Genomic DNA, 27734 nt, shown 5'->3' with positions numbered 1-27734 from the left:
CTACACACTCAGTACTGTATGCTTACACATGGTGGGACTGGGTATTCTGGGGATATGCAATTGGCAGTGCCTTCATTTTCACCTTCACACTGTTCCAGTGTTGCTATTTCAGATGCCTCATCAGATCCTTACCAACATCAACCAATGCGGCACTGGCCCTCAGCCCACTGCATCTACACACGCTTCAACGACTAAGATAAAAAATAAAAAATTATAATAATAATTTTGACTAAGACCCAGCAGACACTTTACAATGACCCCACCTGGACGTTTCTGGAACTGCCCCCGGGGGGCCAAGCGGAGGAACTGTAAGACTGGCACAAAATTGTCTGCATCACTCCTGGTAAAAGTCAAAGAACTCTGCGAGAACCAACGTCATAAAACTCTCACACAGAAGACATCTCCACCTGGGACAACACACCCCACTGATTAGGGACCATAAAACGCAAATCACACTCACATCTGTTCTCTCTCTCTCACCTCAGGACACTTTAAGGACATCAAAAAACTAAGTTATGATCTATTTTGTTCTGTAATGTAATAGGTTTTTGATCATGAATATTTGGTATCATCTGAAAGATGTCATTGCGACTGGTAACACCGTCTCATTCCCTTCCAGCAAAATCAAGTCACTAGTAAGGTTTCAGAGTTTAGTAGAATTCTGTAAGTATCAGTATGTCCCTCCCACAGGAACCATATGGAATTCTTTGTAAACATAAATGCAAGCTTCAAAGAACTTGCTTGCAACCCCCTAAATTGTAAAACCAGATCCTAAATAACATCAAACGCACACATCTGAAATAACAATAGAATCGTTTGGTACTTAAGGATGGCAGAGGAGCTCAGGGTCTCTGTAGCCAGATGATCCACACAGTAAACACTGTGTGTAATTTTTCTCTACCAGGTAATTGCAAATTGAATTTCTTATGTTTTGATAAAATGTCTAAATTTGACTTATTGTCTAATTGGAATTGATGAATGTATTATTTTACCTGGTAAATAAATTGTTACATTTGAGTTTATTCTGATTTACTCAAAAACTATTGTCTTTAGAAGATTACGTTAAGTCCATGTTTCCGCAAATCTACGACCAGGTTAGTAGCGGACTAAAGCTCAGTTCTGAGTGGAGCATGGGGCACACCGTTATGGAATTTCCGTTTAGGACAACATGAAAGTTGTCGGCCAAGCCTAAATAGGGTGAAGTCTAAACCTCTGGTTATAATATTATTACATAGGATAATAAGTGTACATAGGAAACTATGGCATGATCATATAAAGCTATTTTAACTTGGGTAATGTTGGTCTACCTTTGTCAATTTAGTGGTCATGATCTCTGGGTAGAGATAATGTTACTATAATTAAGTGTTTACTATCTAAGGGGACTAAAAATACTTTTAGATAAAAAGGCAAGCATGAGCAGCCATCTAATTAGTATTTAGTCAATTGCTGTTTTAATGACCAATACTTGCATATTTGTGACCGTGAGATCCGCGTAGACGGCCGGCGAGAGACTCTCTAAGCGACAGGAATCCGAATGAACGAGTACAATATAAAATAGAGTTAAATATGATGATCAAATGTTAAACCAAATTTAATAATTAAGATTGGAACATTAATATATCCTTGGAAACTTTGATAAGTTTAATAATTAATAGGTAACATGTTGTAATATGGAATTGAGTACACATGTTTCTGCGGGTCTCCATAAAATTACTTCATTTTACAATTGTTCATGAAAAAGTTCACTTCCCTTTTGGGCTGGGCGATGTGTAAAAAATATTTTAACAATAATCGCCTTAAAAAAAAAATATCACGATATCCGATGGTCAATCCCCCTGCCGAGGGTCAGTGTAACGATGCTGGCAGTGCTAGCAATAACGAAGACGATGATGAAGATGAGAACCCAAGTGCAGTTTATTTACAAAAGTGAATCCAAAAACCTAACTATAAACGTGAAACATGAACTTGACTAGACTTAAAACTTGACATAAACATAACATGGCTTGACTAGAAAGAAACATATCCACATACATTCACATTCAATACTTGATAAAGACACAATGGAAAACATGAGGCTTAAATACATGGACATGGGGGAACAAGAACCAATGAACAGACAGAACTGATAACAAGCTAACAAGACAATTAACCAATAAGCCAATGAAAACATGACACATGAACATGGAGGAAACATGAAATCACATGACAAGGGAACAGGAACTAAACTTTTCAAAATAAAAGACATGAATCAACATAATACATATGACAGTCAGTGAATATTTTTGCTTTATTGATTTTGTTTTAAAAATGTAATTAATTTATTGAAACATGAAAAACTTAAATACAAAAGAAATACATTTCTAAATTCAAATTGCACTTTAAACGAAATTAAAAAGCAATAAAAATAATGAAGTGATCAAAAATGTTTATATATACCCACCTCCCCAAATCTAAACATTTACCATCTCCAACGGCCCCATTTGCCATCACTCAAGCATCCGTCAAAGAGAACAGGTGGAAAATTACTAATAGCCAACAGATTAAGACCTAAAGACAATTATAAATGTAAAGATAATAATAATCATAATTATAAAGCCTAATAAATTCCCTGGTGTTCCCAAAAAAATACTGCCAAATTTGTGTTCTTATCAAATGTGTTTGTATTGTGTTTTGGTAATACAGTTTATGCTGCCTAAAGAAAATATAATATAACACAATGTTAGGTTCAAGTTGTCTTATTTTATTATTTAATCACTATCATCTTTGTTTCTTTAATACAAATAAATATATATATATATATATATATATATATATATATATAACAGAGTTGCATTCACAATGCGTAAGAGCGAACTGCTCCGTGGAAATAAAGTGCAACTCACAGCACCTTCTGAGATGATCGGAGATAATTTGCAGCATTCTCATAGACAACATTATTCTTACAAAAAGTTTTCAGGCGAATGAAACAGAGAAAAAAGAGTGATAACTCTTTTGTGTTCCACGAGACAGGGTCCCGCTGCACTCCTCAGAACAAACAGCAAATCAGACATGTAATGCAATGACGACAAGCAATGTCGGCTTTTCTTTTGTCTGTTATTATATAATAAAAATATAATAAAGTTTCTTCAAGCGTGTGTCTTTGTGACTAACAGCATTTCTTGTCATGTGTCACTCCGAGACGTCTTACAGGTCACCCGCCTGTTGCGGGTAGATGAGCAAAATTGCTCGCGCATGAAATACTTGCATTTGGACGAGGAGCTCGCAAACTGGATTGAGCCTCGTCGCATTTGGTGGGTGCTATTTATTTCACACCCTGGGCGCACATCAAAAATAACGAACCTTTGTAAAATCGCTCGTAGAAAATGCTCTTAACCGCTAAGATCAGTAGTTATTGGGAAACAAGGTCCAGAACTCTATGCATGTGCGTGTCTTGGAGATGCGCTTTCATTGCACTCGTGAACAACAGAGGTCACTGCGCACACATCAAATCATACGCGCATCGGCGGCTTTTCTTTCATCTGTTCTTCAAAATATAATCACACATGTTTTGTCAAACACGTGTCTTTGTATCTAATTTCTTGTCATACAGTATATCACTCCAAGAAGTCTTTCAGGTCGCTCTCCACAGTGGCTGGTCCATCAGCAAAATTACCCGCCACTGTGCATGAAAAATCCACATTTGGCAGGTGTTAATTTCAAACCTTGTTCACCAGGAGTAGGCTGTACAACAAATTCGGGAGAAAGGAAATCAAAACAGTATCTATGACTTCAAGCTTTGTAATCACTCCCACACTTTCTGTAGGTAAATTATCTCTAGAATGTTTTAAACGATCATGTGTTGGTGAATGGTGAGAAATCTGGCGAGCCACTTTTAACAAAGAGCCACTTGTGGCTCGTGAGCCATAGGTTCCCGACCCCTGGGCTTGGTGGACAAGTGAACTCAATTTAAGCTCTATTAACAGTATTTGTGGCATAATGTTGATTACCACATAAAATAATTCGACCCTCAGTTTTTTTTTTGTTTTTTTGTAAAAGCAGAAATCACATTTATAGTAATGGACTTACAATGGAAGAAAACCAGGCCTGCATTCCAGAAAGTTTAAAAGCAGAAATGTGAAGCTTGTAATTTTCTTAAAGCACAAGATGAATTATACAGTAAAAACTTGTTTATTATTTGAGAAGTTTTCTAAATCGTCCTTTTTGAGGTTGGCATTACTTTTTAGGTGGATGAACATCTGGTTAGGCATTACTGGCAAAAGTCTTGTGCGTGCAGTTTGCTCCAACAGTCCCCTTCTCATATCTTCGCGAGTATAATGTAAAGGTTACCAGGTTTACCGGTGTCACATACGTTGAAGATGAAAAATTGCATATAACTTTGCACAGCAAGGTTAGTAAGTGATTCTGTCAGACTAATCTTGTGTGTGTTTTCATATTTATTGTTATTTTGTAACCACAATTTTTCTGTGAAAAATTCTGTGAATAAAAAGAAATTATGGAAATTATTTTCTGTGGTAATCAATATTATGCCACAAAACAGGTCGATACATCTTAACTTCTACTGAACCAGGAAAATTCTTTTAAATGGCTCTTTAAATAAAATGCACGTCTCACTCTTATATGGCTATAAAGGCACAATGAACACTCTACATATAAATAAAATAAGGTAAGTGGTTGCACAAAACTGATTTTTATTGTTTTTATTTTTTACATAGATATACAAGATATACAGTATACGAGTTGAAAATACTCATTATACAGTATGAGATGAAAATAATATTTATTTTTCAGTTAAAACAGCTCTTAATATTATATTAAGTAAATCCAATTAAATCTAATTAAGTGCATTCAACTTAAAATATGTATATGCCAGAATTCTTCAACTTCAGTACAGGGTCTAGCTGATCATGATGGGGAATTTAGTCGTCTCAATACCCTTCTTTCAGATACTATTAGTGCTTTAGTACCTGTTTCGCTATGCTGACTAAATGTTCAAATAACAAGCATTACATTGTTTACCACAACATGGAACAAGGTTTATCTTAGTTAAAAGGTACAAACAGCATGAGTAACACATTAGTCCCCCTACCTTACCCTGTCCAACAAGAGCCTATGGCCACTTTTCCAAACACAGCTCAGCTGAAACAACTCTTTTTTTTTTTCTAATTGACTAAATAATTTAAATACAATTTTGATTTGAAATATATATATTTTTTCTATAAAATTTTAATACATTTAAAAAAACGTATTATTATTGAGTAAAATGAAAAACAAAATTAAAATGAATAAAATTTAGCAAATAATTAGCTAAATTTAATACATACAAATTATTACAGGCCAAATTATTTTTTAAGAGCTTTTCGCTTAATCTAATTAATGGTTTAATCACAATGACAAGTTAAAAGAAATTCTGATTAAAAGAAAGTCATCAAATAATAATAATAATAATAATAATAATAATACATTTTTGTTAAAGGGATAGTTCACCCAAAAATTAAAATTCTCTCATTTTTCTCTCAACTTTCTTCTAAAGAACACAACATTTTTTTATTTTTATAAGAATATCTCAGCACTGTTGGTCCGTACAGTGCAAGTGAATGGTGGCCAGAACTCTAAAGGTCCAAATATCACATAAAGGCAATCATAAAAGTAAGACTCCAGTGGTTTAATCCATGTCTTCTGAAGCGATCAAATCGGTTTTGGGTGAGAACAGACCAAAATGTCCTTTTTCACTACAAATTTTGATAGTAGTCTCATTGGCGATCATGATTTCACACTCAATTATACTTCCTATAGTGCCATCTATCGCTCTGTGCATGCATCAAGCATGAGGAAGTGTAATCAAGCTTGAAATCATGATCGTGCATAGAGACTGCAATGGCGAGATGTACAGTGAAATAGGAGTTGTATTTGTATTTGTTCTCACCCAAAATTGATTGGATCTCTTCAGAAGACATTGATTAAACCTCTGGGGTAGTACGGATTACTTTAATGATGCCTTTATGTGATATTTGGACCTTTAGTGTTCTGGCCACCATTCATTTGCATTGAATGGACATGCAGAGCTGAGATATTCTTCTAAAAATTTTCATTTGTGTTCTGCAGTAAAAAGAAAGTCATACACGTCTGGGATGGCAAGAGGGTGAGAAAAATTATGAGAGAATTTACATTTTTGGGTGAACTATCCCTTTAAGGCTCAATTACAAAACTGAGCTGCTTACATAGGCAGCATTTTAAGACATCGTAGGTGCACTCTCGACACCTTGGAAAAATCTTAATATAAAAAAAAAAGAGTAATTAAATTCATCTCTTTACCCAATATTTACAGTAATTTTGAGACGAGTCTCCTGTGTGCTACATGTATGGAGCCAGGTCACTTATGAGTTTTATTTTAGTTAAGCTGCTGTCTTAGAATGCAGCTTTCTATGTAGACCTCAGACAGCAAGGCAGCTCACTAGGTTTTGTTCATCACACTTTTAGGCTTTAAGTCAAAGGTCTCAGTTTAGTCACGTGCTGGTATAGATTCTCTCCTCAGTCTGTAAGAGGGTTTTAGTGCTCATCACGGGACTGAAGACAGTGTGTAATTGGGACACACACTCTTTGCTCCAGGGAAAATGTGACCTAATTTAATAAACACCAATCTTCCTAAATTACACACTGAGAGAAAATCAGGAAACATCAATGTACAAAGGAGCAAGGCGTCAATTTGCATCAATAATTTAGCCACCCTTACTGTAATGTCCTAAGTTCAACAGAAACCAACTTTTTGCAGAAAGTACTGAAATGATACTACATTTTTCTGATTTTTCCGAATCTGATTCAAACCAAATCGGGAGGTGGTTTCAAATGCGATTGAAATCAGATTTTTTTCAGATGCGTCTCAGTCCAGACGCTCTGGCTGCTCAAATCGGATTTCAAATGGTCTTTTGCGTCACTCTTAACGTGACACACAACAATGACGTCAAAAATTGGTAACTGCAGCACGGAACATCACAATATTCAAAAGAGTTTTTCTTGTGCGACGGAGGAGTTCTGCACCGCGACTGGACAGGGCGCTTATTTGGAGAGCGAGATGATGCACCTCCATTTTTCCCGCATCTGTTTTGAAAGCATCGTCATGTGGGTACGCCTACGTCGGTACCAAAGCAACCCATGCAGATAGGTTGGTTATGTCTGAACGCACAAATCTGATTTGATCACTTGCAATTAATAGTGCGGACAGTCTGCCTGAAAAGATCTGATATGAGAAAAAATCCGATTTGCCTGCAGTCTGAACATAGCCTAAAAGTCATTGTTGTTGTAGCGCCTCTAGTGTTCGTTTCACCAGAAAACTGCTGTGATACATAAATTGAGCCATGAACAAATCATTTAGCAAAAATGTAAATATAGTCATGTGATTCTATGAGACCATGTTGGAACTCTTATATATCTGTAAATTTTTCTCTAATAGCCTACTAGGATATTCACTTGCATGTGTTGTTGGACTGTACAATCAACTAGAGGTTTTAAAGCCACTGCAGAAGGGTCTGTTTGTTAGGGATCTATTTCTGTTCTGAAACCCAATTTTTGAGCTTATTCAAATAGGATTATGGGGTTGCCTGAGGTAGCTTGCATCCTGTCTATTGTGAATATTTAATACAATTAATCCAGAATAAATGCAAAAAGTCATTAATCATATTAATAATTCAGGTCAGCCATACTTCAAAAACTCAAGAAGAAAAAGCCAATAACTGCTCCAAATTCCTTGCGTACTTCTATAAGGCTGAGTGTGGTAAATTGTTCAGCTGGTGCTAAATACACAAGCTCAGTCTGACAACACAAAACCAAACTCAACCCAACACACAAATACAACAACATATCAGCTGCTTCAGAGCAGAAACCAAAAACCTAACAGTAGTGCAACTCTGTATTCTCTTCATCCTGTTATATTTCCTTAGGTAGAACCTTACTGACTTTTATTTAATTAAACTTTCCTCCTTACTACATTTCCTGCTGGTCAGCAATTATTGGCTGTGCACCAACAAACACCTTTGAATAACAACATCCCCAAATTCTTTAAAACTAGCTTAGTATTTCATCAAAGAGCAACTCCAATGAATCATCATTGGCTTGGATTATGAATAAAGTAGGATATGTCACACAATGGTTCTGTTCCAAAACTTAGTGAGCTGTTTATATGTGCTATGTGTTTTTATGGTTATTGGATCCAGCCTGATCTCATGAACATTGCGTGACCGTGGCAACATTTTTGCAAAACTAAACTGCATGCTTCATTACACATTTTGCTGCAGTTTTCCAGCGAACTGTCCAGTGGGGAGCACAAAAAGCAGTTGAAATGGTGTCATAAGGATTTTAAGGTGAATGTTAGATGGAGGTTCCAATGATTAAAACGTACCTCCCTAACCTACAAATTTAACCTAAACAATAGTGTCTTAAAAGCAAATGCAACATGAAAAGCACATTTTCTCAAGCAACCACGTAATTTTGTGTTGCTTCTATGACACTTTCATCTCAAGTGTCAGCTTGCATGCTTTGCTGGGCTCAAACCTCAGTCTTCCAAGTCCAAAGTCCAACGCTATTATGTTGTAATAAGTGTGTAAATGTAGATGGGTCTGTAATACAAGCGTTAAAATGTGTCGTTTTAAAATGATGCGATATAGTAAAAGTGTTTCGATATCATAACATAGCAGTGTTTGTAATAGTGCAAAAAATAAGTGTGCACAGTTGTTGTAGCGCCTCTAGTATTAATTTCACCAGGAAACTGCTGCGAAACAACATAGAACGCAGCACGTAAAACTCAATTTGCAAACAAGTAGTTATAGTAACTTTCATTCTATGAGACTAGGTTGATTGCATCGCAGCAGTAGCTTAGCAACATGCTAACACTAACATGAAATCAGTTCATCTTAAACCGATTATGCTTGTCAAAACACCACAGAGAAAATTGAATAATTTCAAATTTCAGGTAAATATGGTTGTCTTGCATCAGGGTTTTTTTTTTTTTTATCGTTTTCAGTGTATGGTTATAAATATAAATGCACTTAATGTCTTGCTCAAGGACACAATGGTGATAGTTCATGCTTTGCAACTGTAACCCTTAGGTTACCAGACCAGTCTTTAACCACTGGACTGGAGAATAGCAAAGGATTCATAGACAATTGGAAGAGTTTTTGGGGAAGACCTTATCTGCTATAGAGAGACGGACTCCATCCCTCCAGGGAAGGTACCCCTCTCCTCTCTAGTAATATGGCTCATAGTCTTAATAGTGATAGTATTTGACTAACTGGGGCCCAGGTCAGGAAGCAGACAAACTGGCTAATACGAATGTCTGCTAGCTGCCTCGAGACATCACACAGGTCACATAAACTACAATACATAGAAAATGAATTACCTGTATATCATATAGAGACTGTGTCTGTTCCTCGAACTACCAAACCCTCATTAAGTTATTTAGAAAAAAAATTATTGATGTCAAACTTTTTGGATAAAAAAACTGAAGATAAACATTATATAAAAGGTAGGATTACTAAACATTAGATCGCTTTCATCCAAATCACTAATTGTAAATGAAATGATTACAGATCATAGTTTGGATTCGCTCTGACTGAAACCTGGATTAAAACAGATGAATATATTAGTTTAAATGAGTCTACTCCCTCAGGTTATTGTTATAAACATGAACCTCATCTGAAAGGTCGAGGAGGTGGTGTTGCTACAATTTACAGAGATATTTTCAGTGGTACTCAAAGGTCTGGATATATGTTAATTCTTTTGAACTGTAGGATCTGACTAACCAGGCAGAAGGAAATTAATAAGAATTATCAATTCAATTTCTATGCAAAATGACTTGAATCCAGGAGCTACACTAGGACACAGAGAGCCCCCCAAAATTCCTCAAAGTCATAAATTAAAGACTCTGCTCTGCTGGTGCCAAGAAGTCTGAGCTGACCTGCATCTGGCCAATAAAACTGTCAACGAATAAAGAAGACTTGTCCAGGATAGCACAGACCAGAAAAACCTCATGTTAATAATCATTCACATGACTTAAAGGCCATCTTCTGAAGAAACCCCCATGGTTGCCATGGAAATCGAAGACACTCCTTTTGTCTTTTGATATGAACAAGTTGCTACACTTAAATTAGACTAATTAGGGAGCATGAGACATTTCCTGTGGAACGTCTGACCGACCACGATCTCCAGAAATCCAAAAGAAGCTCCTTTGTTCCGTTCATCCAGTCAGAACAACATGAACACTTAATTATATACTGAATGACTATCCTCATTGTTCAAGACAAGAGAGATTGAACAGGCATGCACTGGAACTGAACCACTGAACTCTTTTTAGCAGGACATAAAACTGATGCTCTGATCATAACTTCAAATGTACAAATGAAATTTTCAACTCCAGGAAGGGAGGGGAGTACGTCAAGCCGGAGGTTTCCCCGGCCTGAATTGGGCAGTGGAGGAGTGAGGACTAATCAGCCGGGAGGGGGATAAAGACGAGCTGGAAGTGCCAGTTTGAGAGAGAGAGAGACCCATGCCTCTGCTGTGTGTGTGTGTCTGTGTGTTTATGTTTGTATAAGTTGACTTATGTCATTAAAGTTAAGTTGACTGTTCTGCAGGTTCCCACCTCTACCTTGCCCATCCTTGAACCCCATTACACATATGTTATTAACTATAACACTATAAAAAGTATTTGTATCATTGTATCATCATTCTACACTGCTGAATGCACATAACCTTATTTTAATATGCTAAGATGCATCACATGATGCCTAACTGTGGTTAGAATCATATAATTTATTATTCTGACCTTGTGCATTCATGATGCTCAATTATACAATGTATAATAATGTATATTCAAATGATAATGTGTAGTGAAGTAACCATAAAGAAAAAGTATGTCATGTTTCATATATAAATGCTTGAAAATAATATCACAAATATGTTGAAATATTGTTCGAGCTCGGAGCGCAGATCTTTTAAAAATTAATTGAAGAGAATATTTATCAAAATATACAACAGTCAAATTCTCTTTGAATACAAACAAGACTTTATTGCTAATCTACAACTTAAAACTAAACTAACACATAGACAAACATAAAACAGGTTGGTGAGTGAGCTGTAACAGAAGGTGAATAGAAATGATCTGTACAGAGAACATTTAACTTTATGGAGTTTATAGACCATGCCCTGGACAATCAATACTTAATTTAGTATACCTCGATTTGCAGTTGGGATACCCGAAGTATTTAAATAAAACACCAGTACTTTCTAGCTAGCAAAAGTCACTTTCTAGCAAAGGAGATGTACTTGCGCTTCATTGCATTGCCGCAAAAAATGCAGGTGTTATATTTGATAGCAATCAAACCTTTGAAAAACACATTTCCAATATTTGTAGAACTGCATTCTTCCACCTCAGAAATATTGCCAAGTTATGACACATGCTATCTGTTTCTGATGCTGAAAAATTAATTCATGCATTCATAACCTCAAGACTAGATAATTGTAATGCATTACTAGGTAGATGTCCAGCAGGTTTAATAAATAAACTTCAGTTTGCTCAAAATGCAACTAGAACCAAGAAATACGATCATATCAGCCCCATTTTATCGGCGTTACATTGGCTACCTGTTAAGTTTCGTATTAATTTTAAAATTCAGTTAATTACTTACAAAGCTTTGAATGGTCTAGCTCCAAAGTACTTAAGTGACCTTCTGTCATGCTTTAATCTATCATGCTCATTACGATCGCAAAACTCTGGCCTGTTAACAATACAGAGAATACCAAATTCCACAAAAGTAGGGAGATCATTTTCATATTTGGCTCCTAAACTATGAAGACTAATAGTCTTCCTAGCAGTGTTCGGAACTCAGACTCACTCGCTCAGTTTAAGTCTAGATTAAAGACTTATCTATTCAGCCAGGCATACACCTAATTTATCCCTCAATTCATAGCTATGCTGCTTAGGTTAGGTCAGCCAGAATCAAAAACACTTCTCTTATTCTTTAATCCTGCTTTAAACTGAATGGCATCTATGCTCATTTTATTCTATTTCTTTCCCTGTCTAAACCTCAGGATTATATCCAGAGCCTGCCAGATCCATCTCCAGTCCTGCCTGATGTCCGATTCCCACTGTGTCGCTGAGTGATGATGACCAACTGCAGCATGTGCCAGCCAGACTTTACTTCAGTCTACTAAGACAGACTTCACAGAGGATGAATTGATGCAAACTCAAAGACATGGGATTAATCACAAGCCACTCTCTGAAGCATGGGCTCAGGATGGTGTTCAAATAAATTTAGAATGAATTAATGAATGAATTAACCACTAAAAAAAGACTTCATCTGCCAAAATCAAAGGACAATGCATCTACTCTACGTGTATTTCCTCAGATAATTCGGGATGACTTCAAGACTTTTAACACTAAAACTTATAGTTTATATACAATCATTTTGTTTAATCATTGACCCACAACCACTAATAGTTCTAAACATAAATAACTAATATTGGCATTATATTCATTCATTTTCTGTTATAGCATAATTTCATGTACAGCTGCTTTGAAACAACGCCTGTTGTGAAAAGCGCTATACAAATAAATTTGACTTGACTACTCAATCATTGCTAATGAACTAACTTTAGAGGTAAATGACGTCTCACCCATTCTTTCTTCGATTTCGCTAGAAGTATATTGGCACCTTGAGGCAACATCACATGTATCCTTCTTTGAGAATGCTTGGTTTAAAAATAAATCCAACAAGTCAAATGAAGTGAGCTAAATTTAGATTATAAATATACTTGTAATTCATTCAAAACTGAAAGGCATTGATAAAACTATTTCAAAACAGAAAACTGACTATTTTCCCGAAATGTGTGTGTTTTGAAATCAATTATGAGTCGAGTCTTTTGGCAAACTGAGTTGCTGTCTATATGTAGAGCATTCCAAATTAGTCACTTATGAGGTTCCATGTCGGATAGGATCCTGCATCCATGCTAATATGTTTTCAGTTTTCTAATGTCATTGTTTTCCAAATTATGCGGTAATGGAGGGTGTTTTTGAAACTCTTCATTTTATGTGGAGGAAATCGCTGTTTTAAGGTGGATGAGAGCCATAAACGTAGCAAAATCAATGCGTTTTCAAAAGAAAACAGATTGGTGTGGATGAGGCCTTAGACAGCTACCTATCTAGACAGAAGGCAGCGCACTAGGTTTTGGAACAGAGGGTCAAATTTCTGCATGGTTCTTGTAGCTTTGACCCTGAAGGTCATCAACACAATCATTCTTCTTCTTACCGGTTGCGGCTGCTCGGCGATACAGCAGTTGAAGCACAACCAGAATTCACTCATGACTAGCAGCCAGTCCTACAGTGCGGCTGTGCCTGTGTGCCTAGAGGGGCTCTGGGGGGGCTGGATGGGGCACAAGTGCTCAATGGGTCTCAGTCCCCGTGGGATCTTGATCTGAGCTGGCTGGTCTCAAGAGTCAAATCTGTGATGATGGTGGAGTGCTGGACTGTGGCAGAGGAGAACTGGGGGGTGAAGGGTGGCAGAGATCCAGACAGGAAGCTTCTGTACGGCTCACTACACTGAACAAACTCTAACACCTGCAAGACACAGGAGGATGCTGTTAGATCATTTCAACATATATAGATCCTTTTTCAGATAATTTACCTCAAATTGCTTGTGAGACCCAAAAATGCACATATTAACTGGAAACAACACTCCATTCTCTAAAATTTGACATAAATAGCTTTACACCTTCTGGAAAATCAAGGGCAGGATGTCCTGTGAAAATGTACGTGGCTTGTTCTTGATGATGTGTTAAAGCTGATGCTAAAAGCTGCATGACGCTACAAATCCCAGAGGGCCATTTACTGTTTGACATTTAGAAGAGTAGTGCACATGGGGTCGGAAACTCTAATGGTGGTGTGTTGGAGTCATTAGTGTCCAGAGTCCACGTCTCCAGCCATTAATCCACCCCACAGCACTCACAAGCCAACAGGGTGGAATTTTACCACTAAACAACAGGTCACTTTCCTTAAGCTGAGCTGTTACTGCACAATTAACAATCCATTCATAAATTACAACACACTTGAAATACTTACTACAATCAAAAGCAGGTGCAGTGAACTCCTGACAGCTGAAACATTGTGGGAACACTGACTTATTCTCACAACATTGCAAACCTCTATTGAAGAGGTGCAATGGGTAACTAAAGTGGAACCTAGACAGAAAATGCAATTGTTTCTCACTCCCAAGGCTTCAAACATTACAACTTGTGCAAGACCCCAGGGCATCACAATATAGACACCAAAAGTGCCCCTCAGAGTCTGTTTATTTTACATCTGAAGCTCAGTTAATACAGGTACTCCAATAAAGTATTTTGCTTAGTATTTTGGTGAACTGACCCTTTAAACTTCATACCTTATTCTGTACACTTATTTCAATAGAACTCCAACACAAGGTGTTTTATTCTTTTGATTTTAAAATGTGTAATTCATATGACTGTAGGAAAGGTGCTCATGCACATCCTGTACTGAGAACAGATGATCAGTACTAAAATCCATGAGCCAAATGTGTATGGAAATGAGCATTAGAACAGAGCTGCTCTCTGTACGCTGTCTTCCGCTGCTAAAATTATCCGTGTATTTATAACTCCTTTGATTTCTTCATTGATGTGACAATGTCTGGTTTCAACACAGTACCTCTTCATGTTGGAATAATCTAGAGAAGATCTAAGAGTGGACACGATGTGAGATCATTGCGAGATGAACTGGATACGCCACGTGCTGTGTTAGACCCTAAATCACCATTAAAGGCACAAGCCTCAAGGACACATTAAGATTTTAAATGTGGCCAAACACAACCAATCACCAGAAGATGTTCAAAATGATAAAACTAACCAAAAATCAAGTCGTATTATCAATGGTTGTTCCATTGTACATTACATTTCCATATCAAAGTTAATTTCTTGCTTTTAAGAGGCTTCCAAAAAATTTAAATTGTCCATTTGTAAAACATCTACTATAATTACATTTTTTGCTGGCAAAATATTTTCTTTTTCTTTTTTCCTGTTTTATTTCCTGAAAGGGGCCCTTTTTTTAAATGGCCAATAGCCTTCAGTTTAAGACACAACCATGAACCATGATTGGATACTTAATGTTGCCAGTCAGTTGTAGGGGGCAGGACATTCTCATTCTAAAGAGCACTTCATTGAACAAAAACTTGTATACAAGGTGATGTCATAAATATTTTATCACGTAAATGCCCTCAAAGCTAACAGACATGATCTAAAAGCCACAAAATTCAATTATTGTTTTCAATTTGCCTTAAATGTACAGGGAAAAGAACACTAAAGGTCAACCGATATATTGGTTTTGCAGAATAATCGGTGACGATAGCTACTATTGGAACTATTGGTTAGCAGCAGAAATTAATACTGATAGTTCACAGATAGATTTGCCAATGGTTTATTTTAAAAACTATCCGTTGATTAATCAGTTATCGTCTTTTTCCAGATCCTTAGTTATCGGTATCGTCAAAATATAATATCGGTCGACTTCTAGAAAAGATGAACTGAGCACAACTAATCAGATACAACAAAACAAATACCTAGGACAATATGAACTGTCCCTTTAGATGCAAGTCTCAAAATTCGAATACGCAAACAACATCTCCATTTCATCCTGTAGGGAAGAGGGAAGATTTCAAGGGAAGTATTCCATTCTGCTGGGCAGGATGACAGAATGGGATCCAAATAGAAAACACTCCATTAATAGTGAGCCACAAAGAGCTGCAGATCCATTGAAAGAGATTTTCAGCAAGAGAGACCCCTCTGTGTGAAGGGGTCAGAGGAAGATCCTTCACAATGAACTCAAGACCTGATCCCAGCATCCCAGACCGGAGGGAGGAAGGGTGCGAGAATGCCACTGAATGCATTTTATATACTCAGGCAAAGTGCAATTTACATATTAGAACAGTGTATCAACTAGGATTGCTTCAGGACCCAGATTTTACACAGTACCAAATGTACTCCATATTTAATGTAGTCTGGGCAACCTAGTCTCACAGAATCATGTTTCTATACCTACATTTTTGCAAAATGGCTCGTTGTGGCTCATTGTACATACTGTGTTGAGGCAGTTTCCTTGTGAAATGAACACTGGAGGTGCTAAAACAACGACTTTTATTCACTTTCACACAAATCACGAGTAAAACGTCAGATCATAATTTTTATGACATCAGGGTGAGTCTGGGTTATATTTTCTTTAACCTTGTGTAATGGGAGCCAGCTGGTATGTGATAGCTGTGCAGTGTGTAAACCTCACTCTCCTGGCCTCAAGAGGTGCACTATTGACTGACACTAGAGGCTGTAGCCTTTAGCCTCCTCGTTATTGCATCCACCTCCCATGTCGGCTGATGCTGGTTCGAATCCCGTTCAGAGAGGGTCGAGCAGGATCGGTTACAGTGGTGCCGTGACCCGGATGGGAGTGAGGTTTAGGGGTGTGAGCGTAACGGGAGCCAGCTGGTACGTGATAGCTGTACAGTGTGTAAATCTCACTCCCCTGGCTTCAAGAAGCGCACTAGCGACTGACACTAGAGGCTGTAGCCTTTGGCCTCCTTGTTAGTGCATCCACCTCCCATGTCGGCTGACGCCGGTCTGAATCCCGCTCGGAGTGGGTCGAGCAGGACCGGTTACACTTGCACAGTTTTTTTCATGGTTTTCCAAAATGAGGGCACATCACACAATCTGTCCATGTTGGCTTCTGTCTAACTTGACTGGCTTCTACTAAGTGATGAATTTGTGTGAAAATAGAGTAGAGTTTTAATGTCACCAACAAAAGATGTGTTTTCTCCTTATTTTGCTATAACTATACACAATTACATAATTAATTACATGCTAATAAGAAAAAAGCCACGAGAGGCCATGAGTTACAATGATTTTGGCAACAGTATTATTATAAAAGACACAAATGTTCAGTTAACAGTTACATTTATAATTGATCATTTCTGAAATAAACAATTACTCTACCAAGTAAAATAATTCAACATCCTAATAATAGGTTGATTACAGTTCTTAAGCAATGTAGATGCTTGGTGCATTGACACAGAATGTGCAGTCACAAGTGTGCATTTCTTATCCAATACAATTTCTAGTCTGAACTATCTGTTTTATGATATTTACATTTAGCTTTGTTTTTCCCTGCAGTCCATGACCCTATCAGCACAGACCTGTGCCCCATTTTTGGGTCACGACCCACGAGTTGAAAAAACCATTAACAAGCCAGCATCAACTCACATAGATTGACTACCAACCTCATTATAATAACAATACTAAACCCTAAAATAATTCGGCATGTGACTCCAATAAAGACATAATTGACCTCATATAATTAAACACAACATACAATCATGTACAAATGCAAAAATGCCCAAAGACACCAACTAACTACAATTAAAAAAAAATAGTTCAAACCTATCTTTACTCACCGTCCCGGGCCGCTACAGTGATGAACTGGGCAGAGAGGCGAGATGCAGCCTCAGTGTATGTTCCCTCCCATTGTGAGCAGGACTAAGGTGCCTTGAGCTCCGACCGTGCTCTGCTCTCTAGGAGGCCTTTGTCCCTCCGTTATGGATCAGCGGGCAAGTGGCATTCATTCACTGCATCACTGACTCCTACCCCAACCCAGGGCTCGTGCATGCTCCTGAGCTAAGCTCTGCCCCCTGCCCACCCACCCCCCTTCCCCCAAAAAATGGCCCACCACACTGGAGGCTTTTATGTAAGCACCATACTCCCACTAAACAAGCATTTTCTACACTGGTGAGGATTACGTAAGCAACGCCGGGAAGGAAAAACGCCCCAACAAAATGTGCTTGCTTCCAAAGAAATCTAAGGGAGTATTTACACTTGGTCAATTAACAGCTATCCAATCATGAAAAGACCAAGTGCAAACACCCTCCAAGATGCATTCAAGACAGACAGCAATCCGATCACTCAAATGTACACAAAATGTGACTCTGCCAAATATAAATGCATCTGGTTGTTCAGACCACAATTGTAAACTTTAGTTCTCCCAAACGGAACTACATCAGCATACATTAGCACAAGATTGGGAGCCCCAAGATGACAAAGAAATTGTGGCTCATAACAGCTTTTGCCATACCATAATGTTAATGGCCTACTGTTTTTACTTTTTATGAGCTGCATCAATCACAGCAAAATTTCACTGCCTAGCATTAATATCATCATGGAAGTGAACTTCATGACTTTTGTGCGTATAGCGCAGGAATAGTAGACCGGATTTATTTTTTATATAAATAAATGTATGTGGTCAAGTGTAAATTGGAATGTGTATACCTAGTCAGATAGCAATCTGATCGATCAAGACACATGTGGCAACTAATGTGTAAAAAGACCCCTTGGTTCTCATCTGGTTCTTATTTGGGAACCTGATTTTACATTGGACATAAAGTTGCAACCCTAAACAGTACCAAAATTGTTTATTTGTTTTAGAGGATGTTAAGCAACCTGTACAATGTCGACAAGAACCTAATTTGGCAAGCTTCTACCATGTGACAGATAAATTTGTACCAAATTTGATTGGACAGACAGCCATTGACATTAACAACAAATGATATGGCAAGCGTACTGAGAGAAAGAACATTTTCTCATTATTCACTTACCCTGATGCCATCCCATATGTGTATGACTGTCTCTCTTCAGCAGAACACAAATTAAGATTTTTTGAAAAATGTTGAAGCTCTGTAGGTCCTTATAATATACAGTTGAAGTCAGAAGTTTACATACACCTTAGCCAAATACATTTAAACTCAATTTTTCACAATTCCTGACATTTAATCATTGAAAACATTCCCTGTCTTAGGTCAGTTAGGATCACTATTTTATTTTGAGAATGTGAAATGTAAGAATAATAGTAGAGAGAATGATTTATTTCAGCTTTCATTTCTTTCATCACATTCCCAGTGGGTCAGAAGTTTACATACACTTTGTTAGTATTTGGTAGCATTGCCTTTAAATTGTTTAACTTGGGTCAAACCTTTTGGGTAGCCTTCCACAAGCTTCTCAAAATAAGTTGCTGGAATTTTGGCCCATTCCTCCTGACAGAATTGGTGTAACTTAGTCAGGTTTGTTGTCCTTCACCACAACTTTGGAGGTATGCTTGGAGTCATTGTCCATTTGGAAGACCCATTTGCGACCGAGCTTTAACTTCCTGATGTCTTGAGATGTTGCTTCAATATATACACATAATTTTCCTTCCTCATGATGCCATCTATTTTGTGAAGTGCACCAGTCCCTCCTGCAGCAAAGCATCCCCACAACATGATGCTGCCACCCCCATGCTTCATGGTTGGGTTGGTGTTGTTCGGCTTGCAAGCCTCACCCCTTTTCCTCCAAACATAATGATGGTCATTATAGCCAAACTGTTCAATATTCATTTCATCAGACCAAAGGACATTTCTCCAAAAATTAAGATATTTGTCCCCATGTGCACTTGCAAACTGTAGTCTGGCTTTTTTATGGCAGTTTTGGAGCAGTGGCTTCTTCCTTGCTGAGCAACCTGTCAGGTTATGTCGATGTAGGACTCGTTTTACTGTGGATATAGATACTTGTCTACCTGTTTCCTCCAGCATATTCACAAGGTCCTTTGCTGTTGTTCTGGGATTGATTTGCACTTTTCGCACCAAACTACATTCATCTCTAGGAGACAGAATGCGTCTCCTTCCTGAGCGGTATGATGGCTGCGTGGTCCCATGGTGTTTATACTTGCATACTATTGTTTGTACAGATGAACGTGGTACCTTCAGGCATTTGGACAATTGCTCCCAAGGATGAACCAGACTTGTGGAGGTCCACAATTTTTTTTCTGAGTTCTTGGCTAATTTCTTTTGATTTTACCATGATGTCAAACAAAGAGGCACCGAGTTTGAAGGTAGGGCTTAAAATACATCCACAGGTACACCTCCAACTGACTCCAATTAGCCTTTCAGAAGCTAATTGGCAAATTACCTAAATGCTTGACAACATTTTCTGGAATTTTCCAAGCTGCTTAAAGGTACAGTTAACTTAGTGTAAGTAAACTTCTGACCCATTGGAATTGTGATATAGTCAATTAAAAGTGAAACAATCTGTCTGTAAACAATTGTTGGACAAACTACTTGTCATGCACAAAGTAGATGTCCTAAAAGCCTTGCCAACACTATAGTTTGCTAATATGAAATCTGTGGAGTGGTTAAAATGAGTTTTAATGACTTCAACCTAAGTGTATTTGATGGTCCAAAAGCCATATTTAGGCAGCATAAAAGTAATCCACACAACTCCAGTCAATCAATTAATGTCTTATGAAGCAAATCGATAGGTTGGTGTAAGAAACAAATAGACAAAAACTTTATTTAAAAAAAATAACGCTTCCTGCTAGCATCAGTGACGTAAGCGCTATAGTGCGTTCACGCGAGAAGTCGGAAGTGTGCGCTTTGTATACAACAGAGGAACGAACGTCATGTGAAAGTTAGCTTATTTCAAACAGCATTCCAACGCTGGCCAGAAGCAACGATTTAAAGTTTAAAACATTTTAATTTTCGATTTGTTTCTTACACCAACCTATTGGTATGCTTCAGAAGACATTAATTTTAATTATAAAGCCAAGTTATCTATCTTAATATACAGTATAATATTTTGTGTAAGCCTACTTGTTAAGTCCTATTAAAAGATTCATCGTAAATATGAATATTTTCATGTTTGTTTATTTGATTATCATTTAACCTACAGTACATTTGTCAGCAAAAACTAGGCAACAGCTACTGTATGGTATGACCAACAGGGAAATTTAGTTAACAGTGACAGTGTGCAGAAAGCTTACATATACTGTATAACCAGTTATTATGACAGAGCTCCTGATAAAAGGTTAAATGATCAGTATCGGCCGATTAGATGAAGAAAATCGATGACTGTATCGGCTGTAAAAATCCTCATCTAAGCATCCCTAATCTTCAAGTTGACTGTGTGGCAAAAAATACTGATGATGAATAGTAGTGTAGCGAAGACACCGGGGCAATAATTTTAAGATCCATTTGCAGTTTAATAAACGTATAAACAGTACAACAAAGTAGCAAATAAAAGCGTAAATGAAAAAGCAGGCAAGAGTTCGGTACACAGGAAGACAGTCCAAGAAAGGCAAACCAAGTAAATCCGAGAGACAGAGGGGTAATCCAGTAAACAGGCAATAGGTCCAAAAACACACAAGCAGGCTGGGAAATACGATGAACAGGTAGGAGTCAAAACACAGGGAAACCAGGAATGCTAATAACGCTCAGAATTGCAGACTAGGCAGAACAAGATTTCGCACTGATTGCGTGTAAACAGGGAACTTAAATAGACAGAGATAATGTGATAAAGGTGGGTGAGTATTCAGTCTGAGAGGAGGATTATGGGAAATGTAGTTTGTGAAGGAAGGGTTAGTACTCTGGAGATGGCAATCTCTGGTGGCGTTCAGGAGAGACAGCAGGCGCTGCAGGTGTAACAAGTGGGCTGAGACCCTAACACAAAGTGTATAAAAACAGGTACACAGTTGACATGTACAATTTGAACACTTTCACTGTTTTATTTATTTAGGCTATTAGTTTGTTTGTTTGTGGCTGAAGTGAAAAGGTCTGAGTTTGATTCTTTTTAAGAGGACTCATGTGTGAACCCTCAAAGAATAGCGAAAGTCTTTTTATTGGAAGAAGAACATGGTCAAAACATTATTAAATTTAGGTTAAAAGGAATCACTTACTTGTTTATTGTTTAAGTTTTGATAGATACCATAGAATTTACATGATAGTTAGCTAAAGTATCTCAGTACTCTGAGTGATTTTTCTATCGTCTAAGCACCTGGAACATTTTGAATGAAACATAATTTAATAAACACCTTATTAGGACTACTTATTTGGACTTATTAGGACTAGTTACTTATTATAGAACTAGTTATACCAGACTGCCTGTACCCGTGAGTAGACCACTTTACTGAGTTTGGATAGTGCTTGTGAATTTTTTTGTTTCCTACTCCATAACAGACATTGTTTTCCTTTCATCAGACTCTTAATGATTTAAGTAATTTTTAGGAATATCTGAAGGCAAACAATGCCTTTTTTTGTTTTTATCAAACATCATTAGAACAGAACATATGTTGCACAGGAGGAAAACTTTGTCAATAATTTATCCATAAGTCTTGGTGGTCCAAACTTAAAAGACCTTCATGTATTTGCCCATATATTTAGAGTGCAATGACATATAAGCACAGGTGAGACCATGGATGGCTCCTTATTACTGTGGTTAGGTCAATGTAGCTAGTCTTTCTAAAAAAAATTAAAAAATAACCCCCCCCAAATAATCCCCAAATAATAAATTATAGCATTTGTTATGAAAGAATTAGTAGCCTAAACACATTTACAAACTTTAACTACAACTCCCACTGTTGTAATAAAATTGAAGTCTAATAGATTCCACCTAATAGACTGCTTAAATTTAAAACTAAACATATTTATACATTTCATCTCAAAATACCACTGCTGTAAACTCATGATACATTTGAGCAAGGGTGATGAGTAATTTGAAAAACTTAAACTCTCTTTTCCTCCTCTGTGCTATATATAATGTTGGGGCTGTCTAGCTGTTCAAAAAGTTTGACTTCCTCTACAGTGCTTAAAACAAGAAAATTCTCTTATGGGTCGCATAAATTTTGTCATCTGCTGCGTGATATCAAGGAAAGCCCGGTGTCTCACTTGCATACGTATTCCAATTTGTGTTATCCTATAGGTTGATATGCTCACTTCAGGAATACAGTGGAATGAAGCAGAGCAGATCACTTCACGTGCACAAGTGATTATGTGATGGCTCACATGAAAACCACTCTTTAATCGTGCAGCACAAATGTGCCTTTCAGATGAGAAGCATAGCCTATTTTGAGCGTGTAAAGCCCCGAACGTGGGATGAATATCATTTCATCAACTCAACACCTGGGCAGTTGATCTGAAAGAGGCATTTGCACTGTATGGTTGAGCGTGGCAAGAGCCATCACAGTACCACTGGTGCACGTGAAGTGATCTGCTCTGGAGTTCGAACAGAACACATTAGGGGCTAGACCAAAATCATTTTGGCCTAGAGACGCCTCTGATATAGGACACGTGTGAACTTGAGGGGAACTGGCTTCATATATTCACCAAAAATCACCTAAAGTTGACACCTTGATTAAAGTTAGCCTAGTTCTACATCATCTGGTTGCAGATTCCACTTGGTTTGATACATTGTTATATAATGCATTAAAGTATATAACAGTGGTTTAGGTGACCAAAATTGTCCAAATACTTTTGAGGCTACTTTAAATATCAGCCATCATCAACATCAACACTGCTCTCTAGATATCAGTATCTCCAGTATCAGTATCTTAAAAATCCCATATACAGTTGTGCTCAAAATTTTGCATACCCTGGCAGAAATTGTGACATGTTATTCTTTTTTTTAAGGATAGTGATCATATGAAGCCATTTATTATCACATAGTTGTTTGGCTCCTTTTTAAATCATAATGATAACAGAAATCATCAAAATGGCCCTGATCAAAATTTTACATACCCTTGAATGTTTGGACATGTTACAGACACACAAGGTGACACACACAGGTTTAAATGGCAATTAAAGGTTAATTTCCCACACCTGTGGCTTTTTAAATTGCAATTAGTGCCTGTGTATTAATAGACAATGAGTTTGTTAGCGCTCACGTGGATGCACTGAGCAGGCTAGATACTGAGCCATGGGGAGCAGAAAATAACTGTCAAAAGACCTGCATAACAAGGTAATGGAACTTTATAAAGATGGAAAAGGATATAAAAAGATATACAAAGCCTTGAAAATGCCAGTCAGTACTGTTCAATCACTTATTAAGAAGTGGAAAATTCGGGGATCTCTTGATACCAAGCCAAGGTCAGTTAGACCAAGAAAGATTTCAGCCACAACTGCCAGAAGAATTGTTCGGGATACAAAGAAAACCCACAGGTAACCTCAGGAGAAATACAGGCAGCTCTGGAAAAAGACGGTGTGGTTGTTTCAAGGAGCACAGTATGATAATACTTGAACAAAAATGAGCTGCATGGTTGAGTTGCCAAAAAGAAGCCTTTACTGCACCAATGCCACAAAAAAGCCCGGTTACAATATGCCCGACAACACCTTGACATCCTTCTGGCACACTGTAATTTGGAGTGACGAGACCAAAATAGAGCTTTATGGTCACAACCATAAGCGCTATGTTTGGAGAGGGGTCAACAAGGCCTATAGTGAAAAGAATACCATCCCCACTGTGAAGCATGGTGGTGGCTCACTGATGTGTTGGGGGTGTGTGAGCTCTAAAGGCACGGACAATCTTGTGAAAATTGATGGCAAGATGAATTCAGCATGTTATCAGAAAATACTGGCAGACAATTTGCATTCTTCTGCACGAAAGCTGTGCATGGGATGCTCTTGGACTTTCCAGCACAACAATGACCCTAAGCACAAGGCCAAGTTGACCCTCCAGTGGTTACAGCAGAAAAAGGTGAAGGTCCTGGAGTGGCCATCACAGTCTCCTGACCTTAATATTATCTAGACACTCTGGGGAGATCTCAAATGTGCGGTTCATGCAAGACGACCAAAGACTCTGCATGACCTGGAGGCATTTTGCCAAGACAAATGGGCAGCTATACCACCTGCAAGAATTTGAGACCTCATAGACAGCTATTACAAAAGACTGCATGCTGGCATTGATGCTAATGGGGGCAATACACAGTATTAAGAACTAAGGGTATGCAGACTTTTGAACAGGGGTCATTTAATTTTTTTCTATGTTGCCATGTTTTGTTTTATGATTGTGCCATTCTGTTATAACCTACAGCTGAATATGACTCCCATAAGAAATAACAGAAATGTGTTTTTCCTGCTCACTCATGTTTTCTTTAAAAATGGAACATATATTACCAATTCTCCAAAGGTATGCAAACTTTTGAGCACAACTGTAAGTCGACCACTAGTGATGACATTGGCAGATGGTGAGCTAGGTCCAATTCTAAACTTGCTCATTTGGACAGTTCATGGGCACTATGACTGCAATCCATTCATTAATCATATGGGTGTAGTACTATCAATAAGACAGTGTATGTGCAAGTAAATGGGCTTTAGACAGGTCCACAGTAGGATGTCTGTAACAGTACAGTGCTGATTATAGGCCATCTGCACAGGCTTCATTCCTCTTTTGACAACTCTGCCAAGTGTGGACAGAGAAGTCGCTTTTTCCCATTTCTTCACTATCACTTCATTCAGCCACAATTCTTCCTTTTCGCTGTCCTGTTCTTTTAGCTCCTGCTATTTTACACCAAAATAAGCAATTCTGATTCTTTGTTCCATTTTGTTCAGCTCTTGGGATCTCATATTTGATTCAATGAAACCATCCCCACTGCGAATTTGAAATTCAGAAATCTGAAACGATCTGATCAGTTTTGGGTAAGAACAGACCAAAAAAGAACTCCTTTTTAGCACTAGATGGCGCTATAGGAAGTGCAATCGAGCTTGAAATCATTTGTCTACTTAAAATTAACATACTGCACTTTGGGACATGCTAGGAGGCAAGGTCACTGGGAAAATCAGTTGTACAGTTGTAACTAGGGCTGGGAAATTTAACGCATTTATTTCTGCAATTAATATTTTTGGTTTAACGCGGTAAATATTTTCTAACCCAATTAAGGCAGTGTCCCAGGCCCGGTTCTATGGGGGTGCTTGAGGGTGCTAAGCACCCTCAAACGAACCGTAGAGCACCCTCAATTGCAGACCAGGGCAAACTACTGCCCATGGGTCGATTTATCATGAAAGTTTTTATTAGATCTTACATTTACAGTGTGGCAGTGGGGGCATGGTCAAGCGTCCGTCCGGAGAGAGAAGGCGGTAAGGGCGCTTGCACCTGAGCTAGATTATGTTTAACACCTGTCTCTAATTCCAGTGAGCATGGGGAGAGCGGCATATAAGCAGCCATGCCACCAGCAGAGAAGAGAGAGAGTCTGGCACAAGGAAGGCCACGGTGCTCCTAGAGCTGTTACGTTTAATCTGTTATCTTTGTAAAGCTGATGTGTTTAAGTTTCTAAGTGCCTGTGAAGCTGATGTGTTTAAGTGACTATGTGCCTGTGAAGCTGATGAGTTTGTGAAGTTGTAAAGCATTGAAGTGGCCGATTAAAAGTCCTACCTGAGCCTGGAAAAAACCTGCTTCCCTGTGTTCTCCTTCCCTTCTGCTGTGAAGCTGTTCATCATACAGTATCTGGCTTTGGGACCTATCACGCATCCAAAAGCTTTTAGTATGCTCATGGTTGCCAGATAATAGATGCAACACCCCAATCAGAGATTTATACATGCACAAATAGGAAATATTTCACCTTATGTCATATTAATTTATGCAATTTGGCAACAATGTATGCATGATGCAGCCACTCCTTGTCCATTCTTGAGGCTGCGTGTGCTGTTTAGTACCAAGTCTGCGAGCAAACCTTTTCAGTGATGAACTTTAGTAAAATCCCACTAGATCTTCGCATTATTCGCACACGGAGGGGACACGCGAGTGAAAACCAAGTGAAAGAGGAAAATGTTTGTTCTTTGTGTTATTTGTAAAATGCTGAAGTCTAAAATGCTGAAATTTAAAAAGCCTTTATTGTCAATTGGCTAGACACATCAGGACATTAAAAATGGTAAATAAATAAATAACAGTGACTGCACACTGATGCATTTTGGCAAACAGCCTTCCTCAGAGTGTGTCAGGCATAAATGGGTCATAGGTGTAAATACAATCAACCAGTCAATGGGGCTGAGGAATTCCAAAATCTTAAAGGGGAAAGGCTTTATTAAATACCACAGCCTTACAAATAAAATACTGAGTATATAAGGCAATGAATTACATTTTTAAACTGTTGCATACATATCAACGACTGTATTCATGTATAAAACCCCATGTTCATGCAGGCCAGCACATACAAACTGTGTATAGAGGACCAACAATAATATATAATAAACTTATTACATCATTATCCCACACTCAAAATGCTCTGTAATGATTTGGATACTAATAAAGGGGAGAGGAATATTCTTACAGGAAAGGAGTCAAATCTAATTCTTCATTCAAGCCAGGGAAAGTAGTGGCTTTTAAATGAAAATTCCAAAAGGCCTCTCGTTGTAAAAGTCTCTGTAATCTATCTCCCTTACTGATAGTTTCCCTTACTGTTTCTAAACCAATCATTTTTAATGTGGAGGGGTTAGAGTTGTGTACAGATGCATAATGTACTGCCATAGGGTAATCTTTGTTTCCTACATGGATTGCATTTATATGATCCCATAGTCTATCTACGCTTAGTTCGGCCCACACAAAAAATAAATAAATAAATAAAAATGACAGGGGCATTCAAGCCTGTAAACAACATATGTACTCTTATAATTGATGAAGGATCTAACGGGAAAAGTTTTGTTAGTAAAGACATCCACAAAAAAGGTTGTCTGAGTAACATTCTTACAATGGTTACAATGTCCACATTTAAACGTTCCATGTATTTGTCTGTCCAACCATGTAGTTTTTTTAATTGCAGGTACATAACTTCTCACAAGTCTGTCTTTAATTGTTGGAGCTTTTTATAGCTCACAATTGGAAGCTCCTGGAACAATTCACGTAGGTTTGGATCACTT

General features: G+C 37.8%; 1 protein-coding gene across 2 annotated transcripts in view; it reads right to left on the bottom strand.

Moving 5' to 3' along the window:
- The window catches only part of LOC127432674 (CDC42 small effector protein 2), a 73569-nt gene that overhangs the window by 21306 nt on the left and 24529 nt on the right, over window positions 1-27734 (bottom strand). The window contains exons 1-2 of one of the 2 annotated variants that reach the window (XM_051684031.1): window positions 17487-17594; window positions 13293-13600 (exon numbers count right to left, since the gene is read on the bottom strand). In XM_051684031.1, the coding sequence (XP_051539991.1) occupies window positions 13293-13346 (54 nt within the window). In that variant the 5' untranslated portion in view covers window positions 13347-13600; window positions 17487-17594. Of the gene's footprint in view, window positions 1-13292; window positions 13601-17486; window positions 17595-27734 lie in introns of those variants that run through there. The other variant, XM_051684030.1, reaches the window with a different exon arrangement.

This window comes from Myxocyprinus asiaticus, chromosome 42 (genome assembly GCF_019703515.2).
Source record: "Myxocyprinus asiaticus isolate MX2 ecotype Aquarium Trade chromosome 42, UBuf_Myxa_2, whole genome shotgun sequence".
NCBI classification, from domain to species: Eukaryota; Metazoa; Chordata; class Actinopteri; order Cypriniformes; family Catostomidae; genus Myxocyprinus; species Myxocyprinus asiaticus.
This window is presented reverse-complemented; position numbering and strand designations above follow the sequence as displayed.